This window comes from Eleutherodactylus coqui, chromosome 1, assembly GCF_035609145.1.
Source record: "Eleutherodactylus coqui strain aEleCoq1 chromosome 1, aEleCoq1.hap1, whole genome shotgun sequence".
NCBI lineage: Eukaryota > Metazoa > Chordata > Amphibia > Anura > Eleutherodactylidae > Eleutherodactylus > Eleutherodactylus coqui.
Window position 1 is genome coordinate 432,946,851 of NC_089837.1, and position 17,212 is coordinate 432,964,062.

The 17,212-nt window shown below is 43.2% G+C and overlaps 1 protein-coding gene across 2 annotated transcripts in view; it reads right to left on the reverse strand.

Moving 5' to 3' along the window:
• Nucleotides 1-11,119, reverse strand: part of C1H11orf65 (chromosome 1 C11orf65 homolog) — a 44,155-nt gene extending 33,036 nt beyond the window's left edge. Inside the window, exons 1-3 of one of the 2 annotated variants that reach the window (XM_066582089.1) lie at nt 10,882-11,119; nt 5,989-6,098; nt 2,545-2,637 (exon numbers count right to left, since the gene is read on the reverse strand). In XM_066582089.1, the coding sequence (XP_066438186.1) occupies nt 2,545-2,637; nt 5,989-6,098; nt 10,882-10,948 (270 nt within the window). In that variant the 5' untranslated portion in view covers nt 10,949-11,119. Of the gene's footprint in view, nt 1-2,544; nt 2,638-5,988; nt 6,107-10,881 lie in introns of both variants that reach the window. The other variant, XM_066582095.1, reaches the window with a different exon arrangement.
• Between the last annotated feature and the right edge of the window lie 6,093 nt (nt 11,120-17,212).

Sequence of the window (17,212 nt, forward strand, 5' to 3'; positions counted from 1 at the left end):
GGATGACAGCCATAAATCTCACTTTGTTTCTGGAGAAGAGCACAAACTGTACTAAGTAAAGGTCAGAAGTACATCAGCGTTTCCCCAGCCGTATACTCATCATAGCCATACTGATTTGTGCAATAGGTTTTCTAGTGCATCAGTTTTCCTTGGAGTGTGCCTTTTAACTTGTATCATATATCAATGAGGTGTGTCTGATAGACATATCAACGTGTAAATTGCTGTTGGGATGCCCCTTATCTTAAAGGAGTTTCCCAATGATCATATTCCTACAAAAAGTCCTTAAAAGGCTGTTAAGAGCTGTTTTAACGTATTTTGCAGTGTTTCCAGCATTAAAAAAAACTTTTTTCATCATTTTTAGCTTCAATTTGAGTCTTTTGGTGCTGCTGTTAAACTGTGCTACTAAGGGAGGGGGTCTGGATAAAATCAGCCTCCTTCCCCTCCTGGAAGCTGACAACATAATAACTTGCTATGTACTGAGAAGGATCTGCTTTGCTCCTGACAAGCAGGGCAGAAAGCTATTTCCTGCTCTACAGTGAACAGAGGATCACTATGGAGTTAACTAGCTCTGGGTAGAGTGACTAAGCTTGTGTGTCCTCCAGCAGGCAGATGTGCCATTCTTATACACTGAACATCAAGTGGCACCACACAACAGCCATTTAAATGTGGGCAAATCAATGAGATTGGCGCTTGTTTGAATAGCCTTTGCGCAGGCAGATGCAAGCTATATTGCAGGCAAATAATTGTTATTACAGTTCATATCCATAACAGTATCATCATTGTAGCTAGCACATCCCCTGCCCACAAGGGAAGATCTGCTGCCAATAACAAAAAAAAAATTTCTGTAGCAGAAATCAGATAATCAACCATGGAACGAGCTTTCAAGAGGCCCGCTGATCTGAATGATATATCAAATTGATGTGTGGGAAATGTTAAATGAGTATTCCCATCATAGAGTGGTGGCATACTGCTAGGACAGGGGTGTCAAACTCATTTTCACCAAGGGCCACATCAGGCTTATGGTGACCTTCAAAGGGCCGGTTGTAAGGGTGCGTTCACACGAGCGCATAAACAGCGCGTTTTTGCGCCCAATCGTATAAACGTGACCATCTGAGGCATTGGTTTCCAATGTATTCGTTCGCACAGGCGATTTTACGGCGCGTAAAAACGGCAACCCGAAAAAAAACGGAACATATGCGATCGAAATACGCGCCAACGCATATTCGATGGCCGAAAAGATAGCTTGCAAGGTAGGAACAAACGAAAAAACGCTTTCTAGCTCTGGTCGTGATCAGCGAAAAACGTTCTTTCCGGCGATTATACGCTGCGCTCGTGCGAACGTAAATAGGCTTACGCTCGTGTGAATGCACCCTAAGACAGTATAGTAAAGGCTCGTTCACACAAGCGTATTTGCGTACATAATATGTAGTGAATAGAAGCCATTGATTTCAATTAGTTCATTCACATGATGTATATTTTCATACAGAATGACCTATTTTGTTGTGTACTACGGACCCCAATAGGCCATTGAAGTGAATGGGCCACGCAAATATGTGGTGAATGCGCCGGAAACCTATGTATTCACTGCATGAGCCCCCCCCTCGGTAATAATAATAAGCCCCCTTCAGTAATAATAGTTCCCCTCCAACCCATATACTTACCTCCTCCTTGCTGTCAGCGCCGCTCCCCCTCCGCTCACGCTGAGCACTGATGCACACTGACGTCAGTGTGTGTGCCCGGCACGCTTCCTCCCTGAGTCCTCTCCTGCGGTACTGAAGAGCAGGGGACTCGGAGGAGGAGGATTCTGGCTGCACACTGACGCTAACAGCGGGGAGCTGCGGCACCCTAGCTGGTAATCGCTGCAGTGGTAAGCGCCTTCGGCACGCCACGGGCCACATAACATAAGGCGGCAGGCCGGATTCGGCCCGCGGGCCTTGTGTTTGACACGTGTGCTAGGATATCCCATTACTTTATGATTGGGGGAAGACTGAACCCTGGGACCACCACCCATCAGGGGGATCCCGGGACTGCAGTGGTAATTCAGGTCTATATCCTTTCACAGTTCTCCCCTGCACAGCATTGCCCAGGCCACCTACTGTGGAGGTGAACTGCAGCACATTGAATGGGCCCAGCTGCAGTTTGTTGCATACCTGGGTGTAGGAAACTGCATCATAAAGATGTAAAGCAAGACCTTCCGTATCTTATAGAGTACATCCACATGGTGACAATTTTGGTGCAGATCCGCACCATTTGGGGTGAATTTTGATGCAGATCTGCAGCTGATTTTAACCTTTCAATTGATGCAGTTTTTGATGCAGACTTCTTGGTTTGAATTTTTCACTGTGCAACATCTGTTGTTTCCGGCTTCCAGCATTAAAAACTAATACCAAATGTATCTTCACATATCTGTGTGTGCCCAATGCAGCGTTCCTTGGAGGTCATAGATTTACGAACAAGAGAACGCAGTACAATCCTTCCTAACATTACTACACTGATGTAATAGCTGTACGAAGTCGCTGAAAGAACAGATAGTCATGCACTCACCTCGCAGGGATTAATGCACTTAAGCATCAGTCTCGGATCCCCTCGTCCTTTGAAGCTGATAAGATTTTTAAAATATTTAAAAACATTCAAGTCCTGAAAAAAGAGAGGGAATAAAAAATGAGTTACGCTCAGAAAGATGGCGGCATTGTCCGGGTAGTAGGAACATCCTTGGTAGCATTCTGTCATCTAAATGACCCTGTGTACAGACTGAGCTTACTAGATAGCCCAAGTGACGCAAGTAATCTAAGATATGTCCTGAAATAAAGTGAGGCAGGAGGCTCATGATACTCGTAGCTCTTGGATCATCAGTGGTAAAGTTCAGTTGATCGCTGCAGCTAAAGGATCCACTGCAATCAGCTATTAAAGGGGTTGTCCCGCGGCAGCAAGTGGGTCTATACACTTCTGCATGGCCATAATAATGCACTTTGTAATGTACATTGTGCATTAATTATGAGCCATACAGAAGTTATAAAAAGTTTTATACTTACCTGCTCCGTTGCTGGCGTCCTCGTCTCCATGGTGCCGACTAATTTTCGCCCTCCGATGGCCAAATTAGCCGTGCTTGCGCAGTCCGGGTCTTCTTCTTTTCTGAATGGGGCTCCGTGTAGCTCCGTGTAGCTCCGCCCCGTCACGTGCCGATTCCAGCCAATCAGGAGGCTGGAATCGGCAATGGACCGCACAGAAGCCCTGCGGTCCATGAAGACAGAGGATCCCGGCGGCCATCTTCAGCAGGTGAGTATGAAGACGCCGGACCGCCGGGATTCAGGTAAGCGCTGTGCGGGTGGTTTTTTTAACCCCTGCATCGGGGTTGTCTCGCGCCGAACGGGGGGGGGGGGTTTAAAAAAAAAAAAACCCCGTTTCGGCGCGGGACAACCCCTTTAAGTCTTGTCGGGCTACACAGAAGGCTACCTACACACGGACGAGCGCTATATGGTGCTGAGAAAGGTGGCCCAATATTACGCTCACGAATGTGCGATTTCTAGTAAAAAACACCTCACATTGCATCTGTGAAATTCCAATCCCTTCACGCAAGCTTTACATTCGATAAGGCCTCCTTCACACCAGCGACAAAGTTGTGCGATTTTTGTAGCGTTGCTACAATGCTATGAATCGCATGTATGTGAAGTGCATGCTTTTCTATGGGTTACTTCACACATGGAATGTTTTGTAGCATGCGACAACCCAACACAAAAATCTCGTGGGTCCGGCGATATGCACGCGACACGTGAGGTTTTGTAGCCCATGTTTCCTATGAATCCTTCCTCTCTGTTGCATCGCACAAAAACGTGATTTTCGTGCGGTGCGATGCAACTTTGATAGTAAGAAATCCTACTGTCAAAGCTCTAGATGCAGAAAAAAACTTTAAAAAACACATACATCACCTAAGAAGCACTGTCAGCCCGGCCGCATCTTCTTCCCCGGGTCCCCGGCACTATTCTCCTTCATCTCTTCTGGCCGGGGTTTTGAAAATCCCCGCCTCCTGGAAGCGCTAGCTGTGACTGGCTGACACTTAGCCAATCACAGCCATTCATCAAGCACTGGCTCTGATTGGCTAAGCATCAGCAAATTACAGCCAGCGCTTCCAGGAGGCGGGGATTTTCAACCCTCGTCCAGAAGAGATGAAGAAGACAAGTGCAAGGAATCTGGGAAAAGCTGCGGCGGAACCCTGGACAGCGCTTCTAGGTAATGCTTTTTTTAAAAATTTCTGTAGTTAGGGTATATTTTTGGGGTAGGGCTTATATTTTACCCCCCCCCCCCTTGAAAATCCTAGCATGTGGTGCTACAAAGACAAAGTCGCGTGACGTTATAGCACCATATGCGACTTTGTAGCGCAGCAATATCGCACGGATCTGTGAAGGAGGCCTAAAGGATTGGAAGTGTTTCCCATTGTTTTCATTGGGAAATCTTGCATCACACTTGCATGCACATCGCACAGCATGCGAGAGCCATGCGATGCATTAAAGGCCCCATTGTAATCAATGCGCTATGCGTTCCAAGGTATGCAAAGAGATAGGAAGTGCCACGTTTTTTCCCACATCGCATCACTTATGTATATGATTCCATTCAAAAGAATGGGCTTCATACACAGGCAAATTTTGTACGTCTTGCAATGCACAAATCTCACGTGAGTTTCTCGGCTGTGTGAAAGCAGCCTAAGTATTAAACATATAATTATAAATGGCCTCCTTTCAAATGACCATGTAATACTTAGGTGGGACAAATCTTTCAGAGTGGGAGGCTAACTTCACACCAGCGAGCACAATATGGGGCCGTGAATCCCACCCCCATATCGCGCTCCCCACCATGTGAAATCCCCAGGGATATGAGGCATTTTCATGGCAAAACAGCCTTGCATCACTTTGGGGATGAAGGGATCCTCTGCCACAGCTGTGACAGCTGCGGCATGGGATCGCAGAGTTCTCCCATTGCTTTCAATAGCACCAGCACTGCTGCCGATGCGAGATCACGCAGCCAAATAGAACATGCTGCGATTTGTTTCCCACATAGAATCACGGTGCCATGCAAGAAAACATCACTCATGTGTATGACCCCTTTCAAAAAAATGGGGTTCATATTTGTGCATCTCAAAACTCACATCTCACTCGATTTTATCGGCCATGTGAAGCCGGCCTTACTTAGAGGCTTTCAGTTTTGGTTGATAGTGGAGATTCTGAGCCAAGGGCCCTGTCTATGATGTCCATATGCTCTAATAATCATTGCCAATTAAAGGGGTTGTCTCATTGGGTTCTCAAACTTTTACTTTGAAAGTATGGCCAGGTTTAGTTCTGAATGAGCAGCACATCCACAATAAGGCTTCCACCGAGGCTGATGTCACCTGAGGTCCATAATAAAATATTTAAAGGATTCTGCAGGATATTTTTGAAGACCTATCCTCAGAATAACTTATCAATAAAAGATTAACAGAGTTTAACTCCTGGGACTCCCGCTGTTCAGCTGTTTTTCGGGACCAATGCGCTAGTGAACGGAGCTGTTGTGTGCTGGAAAACACAGCTCCATGCATTGTACGGTGGCCCGTAATGGTATTACAGGCACAACTCCCACCATACTGAATGGTGCCTGCTGTACCATTCAGTCAATGTATGAAGTTGTGTTTTCTGCCACACGGCAGCTCCGGCGAACAGCTGAACAGACCTTTATATACTACATTTATTCTTCAGCATGAATTTAAAATCATGTAATATTATCCATTCATATGCCTTTATAACTATAGAAGTGATAGCAGAAGGGCGGTCACCGGTTCATATGACAATTACACTCACTGTGACTAACAACATTAGATCAGCACAGAAGCGGTGAGATCTGGTGTTGTCACGCACGAGTCAGTCATATATGCTGAGCAAACAGCCAACCTTCTGATTAATTAGGGAATGGTGAGTAAGAATCCAATGACCAATATTGTTCACCACTGCAAGAGTCACCTACCAGTAGCCTGCGGAAGGCCTTCTGGATCACTCGTGCTGCTCTGTCTTCTTCCATAATGTAAACAATTGGATCCTCTGGCACTAGATCACTCACATCTTCCATCATTACTTCTGCGGCTCTGCAGAAGAACATTTCATTAGTGCTACAGTGTTTATTAAAGGGGTTTTCTGGGACTTAACTATTCGTGATCTATTCATAGGACAGGTCATCAATACACTGGTCAACACTGAAACTGTTACTGACTTAACAAGGTCCTAATCTCTAGTATCTTGGTGTGCTGAACACACACATTTTTTTTTTATTGGCTCTCGTTTTGAAGATATTACATATAGACATTTCATATATAGGGCGATGCGAAACAAGCATGGAATGTTTTTTGCCTAGTGTCTACAAACTTTCTTGGGAATGTTAGGGCAAAAAACTACAAGGAACTAGTACAAGACATGCTGATGCGGTATCAGAAACTTGGCTGCAATATGTCTGTAATGATCCACTTCCTTCATTCTGATTTGGATTTCCTTCCACACAACTGTGGTATGGTTAGTGATAAACATGGGAGAGAGAGAGAGAGAGAGAAAAAAAACTCGGCAACGGGCGGGTCCCATACAAAAATGCTCGAGTCTCCCATTGAAGTCAATGGGGTTCGTTACTCGAATAGAGCGCTCGAATTTTACGGAAAGCTCGACTTGAATAACGAGGACCCGAGCATTTTGGTGCTCACTCATCTCTACTGGACACTCCATAGAGATGCTCCTGAACAGCTGGACAAGCGCCGGGCAAAGAGATCCAAGACGTAGTTAATGACTTGATGTTTTTACAGGTATTAACCATAGGCCTATTACTATGAGCATACATTTCATGATGTAAACAATTATTGCAGATTACAAAAAAAAATAGAGCCAATATTGCATGTTGACTGTCATATTTGTGTTGAGCACATAAAAATTGATAAAAAATGACTAATTTTATTTCAGTAACATGACTTTTGTAAAAATTTGTTAACCAGTGAGTTGATCGATGGGGGTCCACTGCTCAGGACCCGCGGCGATCAGCTGTTATCAGACTTACTGTCGCTGAGGACGGAGCACGAAACAGACAGCTCTGTCGACATTGCAATGGCCCTGGTTGGTATTGCAGGCACAGCTTCCAATGAATTCCTGCTCTGTCTGCACCGATAGGCACATCAGCATATAAACTGCTAAATGTGATTGTTCCCAGTAAGAGAAACCAAGTAATCTTATAGATATGATACCTTTTAATAGCTAACAAAAATACATGATGTTATAGTGAGATTTTGAACCTTGCAGGGTCCTTCTTCAGGCATAATGGAACAGAACTGAAGACACATTTCTATAAATATATATACACATCAACATATGAGAGGGCACAGACATGATGTGATTAATTTGCACTTAAAAAGACTTCTAGAACAGGATAAGGAGGAACAGACATGCTTTGATTAATTAGCACTTAGATAAATACTAGAAAGAGAAGAACAGTAAATATTTGATTAGTCCAGTGACAAAGGATGTAAAAGTCTTATGGTATCTAAATTGATGTTGGAGGGTCAACAGGCCAGCGTGTTACCTCTGCTCTAGGTTTTTCAGAAATCAACTTTTTAAACACCATAAACATTTCAAACAACTCAACACAGACATTCCTATACTGAAAACCAATTGATCGACCCACATATATCAGATGGGACAGTTCCCATCCTAAACACATCAAAAAGTCCATTATAATGTAAGGAGTTACAAGACCTGCTTTCATGTAATAACCACGAACAAGATACAAATCCCCAACAACAGGACTATAAGATCCCAGGGACATTCACATGTTCCACGTCAGATGTTGTGTACCTGATCATGTGCAGTAAATGTTCTGTTGGGGGCCTTTATGTTGGGGAAACAGAACAAAAACTGAAAGCGAGGATGAGATCTCACCACTAAACAATTAAACAGAGAAAGACAGAATTACCTGTAACCGAGCACTTTTCTAGTCACGGATACAAGATAGAAAATATGAAAGTTATTATACTTAAAGGCAATTTCAAATCCCAACGTCACAGAAGAATTTGGTAATTCAATTTTATGACCATCTTTGATACTATCAAAAATAGAACTAATTTCGGAGGGGGCTTTTTGCATCAGTGGAGAATATGAGAATATGTAAAAACCCAGAGCAGAGGTAACACGCTGGCCTGCTGACCCTCTAACATCAATTTAGAGACCATAAGACTTTCACATGCCTTGTCACTGTACTAATCAAGTATTTACTGTTCTGCTCTTTCTGGTATTTATCTAAGTGCTAATTAATCAAAGCATGCCTGTGCCTTCTTATCTTGTACTGGAATTCTTTTTAAGTGCATTAGGTTCCATTATGCCTGAGGAAGAACCCTGAGTAGGTTCAAAAGCTCGCTATAACATCATGTAATTTTGTTAGCCATTAAAAAGTATATCCATAAGATTACTTGGTTTCTCTTACTGAGAACAATCACATTTTGCTCTACTGGCTAACACCGTACTAAACTTTTTTCATATAAACTGCATCACAGAGAAAATGCCCCCCCCCCCATGAAAATTTTGTTGCAACATTGTGCAATTTTTAGGGTATGTTCAGACAAACAAGTTATTCAAATTGATGCAGTTTCGGGACAATCATGTGGCCTGGAAGCTAGATAAAAGGCGAAACTCAGTCTGCAAAACTAACTTTGGCGACATTGGCATGCCCACAGAAAGTGCTTTGTGTGGGTTTTTTTTTGTGTCTAGATAAAGAATAAGGATTGAAGATTCCCCTAAGATGTTGTAGAGAGCCATTTAGGTGAGGGTGATAAATGTTTCATTTTAGGGCTACGAACAGTTGGTTGGTCTTTGAGTTGTATCATGGCAGAAACTCAAGGTGAAGCCATAACTGTGGGTCAGCTTTGGAGATGGTCGGCAGCAGAATGAAATTTGCATTGTTGTAGTGGGACTGGAGCACTAAAACGAGTGTCACAATGCATAGAGTAAAACAGTATTTAGTGGCAGCGCTCAGGGATAAAGAAAAGTATGGAAATAAACTAAAAGGGACTCATCGAGGACATGTGGCTACGCCTGGGAGTAGCGAGCCACAAGTCAAGGAAACGTCCCCAACACAATGCATAGATTGACATACCCAACGTCCTGCCGTAGTGGCTCCACAATCCACAGCTGGCGTCAATCTGCAGAGTATATGGACAGATTTGGATGCTGCAATATCGATGATCACATTTTTTTGAAGATTGTCTGAGGCAGATTTGCGATTAAGCTGTCCATTGCAAAAACTGTCCCTCACACCGTTGTTGTGAACGCTTGCAGTGGTGTCATTTCAGAGCTACCTGGTATGATGAACGGCACAGCGTGGTGCTCAGCGATTAATTAGGATTCAGTCTTAGCAATGATGATCGCCAAATGAGGGTCTGGAGGCGAGATAGTAATCCGTCTGATCCTTCCATTATTTTCGAACAACATAGTGGGCTGAGACCCCATCAATTGCTAAAACAAAGGGCAGAAGTGCTCAACCCAGCGTTTGTGCCCATTCGGCTCAAATCAGTGAGCAGTGTATAAACTCAAAGACTCTATTGAGCCTGCAAATCGGTCCAAGGGCGCTGAAAATAGACGAGTGGGCACATCGCTCGGATGATCACTTCTGTCCCTTTTGTTTTAGCGATTGTGGGGGTCTCAGTGACCAGTCAAAACTTCTGAGATGTCACTATAAAATGTCAGACATCTCTGAAAGTTTAGTTACCCTTTAACATACATAATGTATTTTATGAATTTTTAAATATTTAATATTTATTTTTAAAAAAACTGTTTAACCTAAAAATAAAACAGAAGCCATCTGACGGAAAGTAATCAGATTTTGGCCTCCGACACAGCTGTTTTTGTAGGTCATGTGTTGTCCAATTAAATTTTTTTGTAAAAATGGACTCCTCGAACAGCGTACAGCCCCATGTTGTTTCATGTGACAAGTCAACGGGGATCCAAGAACAGGGACAACATTTGGAGGCCGCGCATGTGCAATCTATGTGCCATCTGCTTTTTCTAAAGCGTCGCAGAAAAATGAATTGGTCTGTTTCACTTTTTTTTTATTTTATTTTTTGTGTTGACATGAAAAACTGTTAGCACAAGGAAGTAAAAAAAACAGACACATGGACTGCATACAGATTGAAAAACGTCAGACAAGTGTCCTTCATTGGTTTATTAGGGATCTATTCCCATCTCAGAGCCTCTGCGGCAGATTCAGCCACACTATTTTACCAGAAACCTTGACCAAACCTACTGAACCCCAAGTGAATGAGGTCCATTGGGCATCACTGATGTCCGTCCTGCAACACATTCGGCACTGCGTTATATTTTCAGTTTTTTTAAGGAAACCATGATGTTCTGTTTTCCTGATCCATTCGGGGAGCAGGGAAGAGGATTGATTTCCCTGGCCAATTAGGGCTGTCTTATGACGGAACTGAACAGCACCTAATGGACCCCGTTGACTATAATGGGGTCCATTCAGTTTTGGCTCAGCTGCCTAGCATTTTACCGGTAGAAAAAGTGATGCATGCAGCGCTATTTGGTGCCGGATCTGCGACTGAACCTAAATGGAGACTCCAGCGCAGATGAGAACCCATATTAATCCATATGTAAAATGCATATTTTATGCCAGGGTCGGTCGTAGGTTTACTCACACTCTCTGCGATTATATGTTATTAACGCCTCCTCTTAAGGTTTACCACCAAATAAGACATTGCAATAGATTTATAAGCATTTCCCTTCAGCAGGACCAGTGGCGCCCCCTTCAGCTGTGTGACCACACAGATTGCAAGGCGCTGATCTACACGTGTAAAAACACTAAAACATTAAATTGTGAGGTTATTCTTACCTGGACTCTGACTCTTCAGCTGCCCAACCCTGATCAATACGATGGCCACCGGGTGTCTAGATAACATACAGGGATATATTTATGATCTGCTATTGAAATTCTATACAAGAGATGCTTGTGCCTCATGTCACTATATACTATCCTGTCCAGTATATGTGCACACTGCAGCTCCTCTGCACATCTACGTTATGTTATGCCTAACTTAGAAGTAAAGGGGTTTACAAACTTCCATTAAAAAAATTAGCAGCGTCTTGTTGTTATGGCAACAGATCTCCCCGGAAGTGACGTCACTCACAGAATAGGTTCCCTGTGTTTGCGCTGTTCTGCCGGTAGATGTTGCTGAGGAGTTATTAGCATCCTAGTCACGTGGTCCGTTTGGCGGCAGGATCTCGCCGATGAGTCCTTCGGCTCGTCTGTGCATACTGATTCCTTCTGGCTGTCTTTTGGCGGGAGAGAGGCGCACTACATTCCTGCATGTACAACTCAGTCATGCCTTATAACTGGCCAGAGAGATTTCTGAGAGGATTTTTTTGCACCGTACATTCAAAATGCAGAAGCTTTATGTAAAACAACACACGATTCCCTTTATAGATATATGAGGCTGATTTATCAGTAATTTACCTCAGGCTTCTGGTATAAATCCATCATAAAATGTGTGTAATGTTGTATTTATGAAGCCCTGGTGCCAGGTTTTCACCTATACAGATATATTTTGAAATTTTGGTGAGGTCTTCTAGGCTGATGTGGCGTTTTGAATTGCGAACACGTTTATGTGACTGTTTAATGATGCTGCGCTGGGGAAGAGATGGAGACATATGTATAAATACTGATAAAAAAAAAAGTAACGCGGAACATGGAGGGATTATCCATGGGAACCACTTAACGGTTGCCATTGGCAACTGTTCATTTAATGTAGCATGTATGTCTGTATTTTGGTTCAAAGTGACCGTTATATTCTTCATAAGGCGATAACGTGTAATTTGCAATATAATATAACTTATTTTACGGAGCTGCAGACATATGCGAGTTCTGTCCGTCTCGCAATGCACAGAATGCGCACATCACCTCTGTAAATACATCTTCAGGCTACATACCTACGGGTGAGCGCGATATCGGGCCGAGAGGCTCGGTGTGACCTCACGTGCAATTTTCACAACGATATAAAGAGATTTGGATTAAATGTTGCATCGTTTGTGTGACATGGCGGTCCTCCTATGCGCGTTATCGCAAGTGCTTCTTATTGACTTCAATGGGAAACATTGCATGGAACGCGAGCGCCATATGATGTCTTTTAAAACATTGGGCGAAGCGTTCCGCGGGGACAGCAAAAGATTGACCGTGCCGCGAGAAAAAAAAATAAATCGCAGCACGTTTTATCTTTGGCTTTCCTTCGAACGCCTCGCCCGTTGTTTTGCTGAAAATCGGTTCATGTGAATGATTTCTGCAGAACTGAAAGAATAGGACCGTCACAACAACTGTGAATAGACTGTAATCGGATTACAACGGTGCTTGGTCATAGGCTTTAAACTTGCGCCATTGTAAATGTGCAGCACGTGTTTAAAGCTCCTGCAATCTAGCAGGAGCAGGTTTGGTGCTCAGCTGTCAGAGGTGGCCGAGGACCCTGAGGAGAAGACAGGAGTTGGTAGTTACTGCTTTGGCCTTCTTTTCCAGCCTACGTGGTGCCCAATGAATGCTATGTAATGAATATAAAAAGTGGCGATCCCTTGATCGCCCGTATTTCCCAGCATGGTGGATCTGGCTCGTCTCTGCTAGTGACTGTCACCATACGACTTAATCTTATTGGAGCTCCTATGGTTGTTGCAGTAAGGCCGGATTCACAGGGCAAGTGCAATATCAGGCCGAGAATATCATGTTTGCCAATATGCGTTTTTCACGCTGATGCAAGGCGTTTTTCGTTCAAAAACACCTTTCATCGCTTCTGTGAAATTATGGTGCCCAGGCGCGTGTTTTACGCACATCAGAGGATCGCAAGTGTTTCCCATTAATTTCAGTGGGAAACATCACATTGCACGGCATGCGAGTGCCATACGATGTCTTTAAAGGTCACATTGAAAACAATGGGCGAGGCTTCGGAGGGACGCCAAAAAATTGAACATGCTGCAATTTTAATCCTTGCAGCATCGCTGTGAGGGGAAACCATCCCTCATGTGAATAACTCCATTCAGAAGGATGGAGGTCATATTTGTACGTCTTGCAACGCATCACATTTGTGAAAGATTCTTGCCTGTGCGAATGTATCCTAACAGTGGAAAACTTCAAAATAAAAAAAAATGACATAGAGAATGTTCCCCCAGAGGTCTTATATGATGTCACTAGCTGATATACCCGGCTTCGCCCGAGTTCATTTGGTACTGGTGTTTATCTGGTGTTCACACGGAAAAGCTTATGAAGTCGTGGTTACTTTAGAGATACTGAGGGAAAAACATATGTTCACCTTTTTGCATAGTTCTCTGCGTAACCCAGGAAATACCACTGGGAGGTAACCATGCAACGTTTCCTTTATATAAAATGACATCAGGAAGTGAGAGAATTAGATTACATACGTAAAATTTCGACGCCAATTCTTTTGCGCTTAGAATTGAATAATCGAGTTGGGACCCATTAGCTTTTCCTATTTATGACATAATCAATGCTCGTGCCAAATTTCCCGTTTCTATGACACCGGAAAGTGAGAAAATTACATTCCGTACGTAAAATTTGGACAATAATTCTTTTGCGCATAGAATTCAATAATGGAGTTGGGACCCATTAGCTTTTCTTATTTATGACATAATCAATGCTCGTGCCAAATTTCCCGTTTCTATGACACCGGAAAGTGAAAAAATTACATTCCGCACGTAAAATTTGGACGCTAATTCTTTTGCGCATAGAATTGAATAATGGAGTTGGGACCCATTAGCTTTTCCTATTTATGACATAATCAATGCTCGTGCCAAATTTCCCGTTTCTATGACACTGGAAAGTGAGAAAATTAGATTCCGTACGTAAAATTTGGACGCTAATTCTTTTGCGCCAGAATTGAATAATCGAGTTGGGACCCAATTACTTTTCCTATTTTGGAGATAATCTATGCTCGTGCCAAAATTCATGTTTCTACGATATCGGGAAGTTGGAGAACTTTTGGCGAGTCATTCAGTCAGTGAGTCAGTCAGTCAGTGAGTCAGTCAGTCAGTGAGGGCTTTCAGCTTTATATATATAGATATAGATAAGGGACATATATGTTTAAATATATACAAAATTAAGTTTAAAAAAAAGATAAAATACAAATATTTAGCCTGTGCCTTACGGCCATTCTTACACAAGTGTCTGTAAAAAAGCTGTGTTTTTACGCAGCCTTGTACTACGTTTTTGTGCGCGGTTTCCTGCATTTTTACTGCATATTTTGCGCAGTAACAATGCAGGTAAGAAGCTGATGATGTCACAACTTTTTTCCCCTCCCCAGTAGCATAGTAACCAGTGTAAAAATAAATAAATAAAAATGTGGTATTGCACGTACAATTGCGTGCTTACTGTGTTTTTTACACAATCCATTTGTTTCAATGGACGATGTAGTTCATGAAATACGCCCTACAACGCCATTAAGAGAACATGCAGCGTGCGATTTGCCGCGCTTTAAATACACTGCGCAAAAGTGCTAGTGTGAGAGGCCCCATTGAAATAAATGTAGGTTTAGTTCTGCGTATCTCGTGCTTGTGAAAAACACAGCAAAAAACCCTTGTGTGAGAGTGGACTCCGTGTATTCTGATGCACAGGGCCCAGTACTGTGGAGAGATTCTATATAGAGGTACAGTAGAACCCTATAGACTTCTATAGGTGCTATATTAGGGTATATTCATACGGTGGAATCTGATGTAGATTTTTTTTCCCCTCCAGAAATCGGTGGCCATGCACACGTATAACCGTGGATCTGCATGCAGCTTTATCCTTGTCAATATCCAAATCCACGTATGGAATTCCACGTCAAGAAGTCACATTCTTCACATACAGGTTTGTAATCTGCAGCGTATAGATCACAGCACAGATTCCCGTTGGGGCACCTGGATTCTGCTGGTAACTCGTTGCGCCATCCTCCCATGTGAGCATACGCTTAGGGCTCTGCACAACTCCGCAGATGTAAATGGCTAGAATACGCCTTGTGCGCCAGCCCTTTAACTTTCTTCGCTCTGCTGCCATCCCTGTTACATTACATAACCAGCCGTTTTCAATTTCCAATTAATTTCACCTTGAAGGTTTCTTACTTGAAAACTAATTATATTGTGGCTTTTAATGCAGTTGATGAAAGATTGTGCATTGTGTTTGGGAATTGTATTTTAGCAAATGCTTATGATGATCGTGTTATAATGCAATTGAAGATGTAAAATGTAACACTAATTAGTACTTCTGGATTGTATGTGCCATTTTCAGCCATTTTTTAATGACTAACACATTTCTAGACACTATATTCAACAGGCTTGACAAATGGCATTATTTCTACACCACCGACTCCGGGACGCTACAGTTAATTAAATATGCTTTTGGTGTGCAGAGATTTAATTAACGGGGTTTTATTTCAGTATGCAGGCTGGTTACTAAATAACAGTCCGAAGGTGACCGACCCTGTCTTAAAGATGTACACTGTGCGGTGTAAGGCTGGGTTTACACAGGGGAGATTTGCAGCGGTAAATCTGTCTAAAATTTCGCAGCGGCAAATCGCCTGCGGCCAACAATCCCGGGGTTAGCCAGCCATGTGGCCGCAGCATGTGCATTTCTTTCTTATTCCGCTGTGGGTGCGCCTCCCACGACAGAAACGCGTGCGGCCAAGCCGCTTCAAAACCAGCAGAAATCTCAGTTTTTTGCTGCGGCCAAACCGCGAGATTTCCGCTGGGAATACGCCCTGTGAGAACTCAGCCTTAGCTGGGCTCACACAACTTGCAAGAAAATCGCAGCAAGTCTTGTCTTAGCGTGTATTACACTCCAAGATAGTATATGGTGGTGAGCGACACACAGCCAGTGTGCAATGTCATTGCGTACTAACTGCGGGATACGCTCGTGTGAGCCCGGCCGAAGGGTGCCGGTGAATGTAGTGATTATTTACTTGAGGGGGGGGGGGGACACATTGGTTTTATTGCCAAATGCATAGGTTTTCCAGAAGCACATTTCACCCATGGGAAAAACTGCATTACAAGGCTGCGGCAATTCACTGTTCAAACACCGCCATGTGCCGGGCTTATTCGCACCAGCTAAATATGTAGTGAATAGACCCCATTGATCTCACGTTCGTTCGCAGCTGAGTATTTTCCACACAACTTTTGGTCGTGTGAAAAAAAACACAGCATGTCCTATTATGGTGTGTATTATGCACTTGATAGCCGATTGAAATCAATGGGCATCTCAAATACGCAGGAAACCTGTGCAAATGCTGCGAATTTCCAAACACAATCAATGCGACTCTGTGCGTTCTTTTTATGTGCGCAAATACACAGCTTTTTTGTTCATGGACTGAAATACTCATAGGCCTATGGGAATGCACCCTTAGGGCTCCTTTACATTGGAGATCGCGATTTTGCTGCAAGAGAATCAAGGCAAAATCGCAATTTTGCTCATGAGAAGTCTGAGTGTCCGTGATGCTTTTTCTTGCAAAAACATCACTGATGCTTGCGATGGAAAACAGGAGTTTCTAATGTTAAAAATAGATATGCATGAAAACCGCAAGATTGCGCATTGCGATGCGATAAAAAGGAGGCACTATAGGGAAACATGGGAGGTTAAAAAAAAACAAAAAAAAACACACCGAAAGATAGAGTATGCTGTGATTTTTTTATTTTTTTTTCCCACTCCAGATCGCAAGAGTAAAAACATCGCAAATGGGAATGAAATCAATGAAAGTCACTGGTTTCACAATTTTGCGTCTTTACTCGCTCTCGCATCACGCTATTTCCTCGCCAGTGTGAAGGCACCCTTAGGCCTTGTTCACATGTGCTAAATACTGCCAGATTGATAGTGGATTTTCGAGCCTTGATGTTCTGTCACGGATTTCCCTGCCGGCGGATGCAGATTGTGCCAAAAATTGACATCAATAGCTTTTTCTTTTGCAACAGTGGTTTCATAATTGGTGTACGGAAAAATCAGCGCCGTGTGAACTACACGGTAGAGTTTTACAGCATTCAATAGAATGTTAAAGTGGTGTGGATTTGCCACGGATTTTGGTGCAGAATCCACGCTTAAGTCCACCACGAGATTCTGCCGTGTGAATGAGCCCTAGTGGTATGTTCACATGTTGCGGGTTCTCTGCAGATTTTCTGCAGTGCAAAGTCCGCATAAAATGGTGATG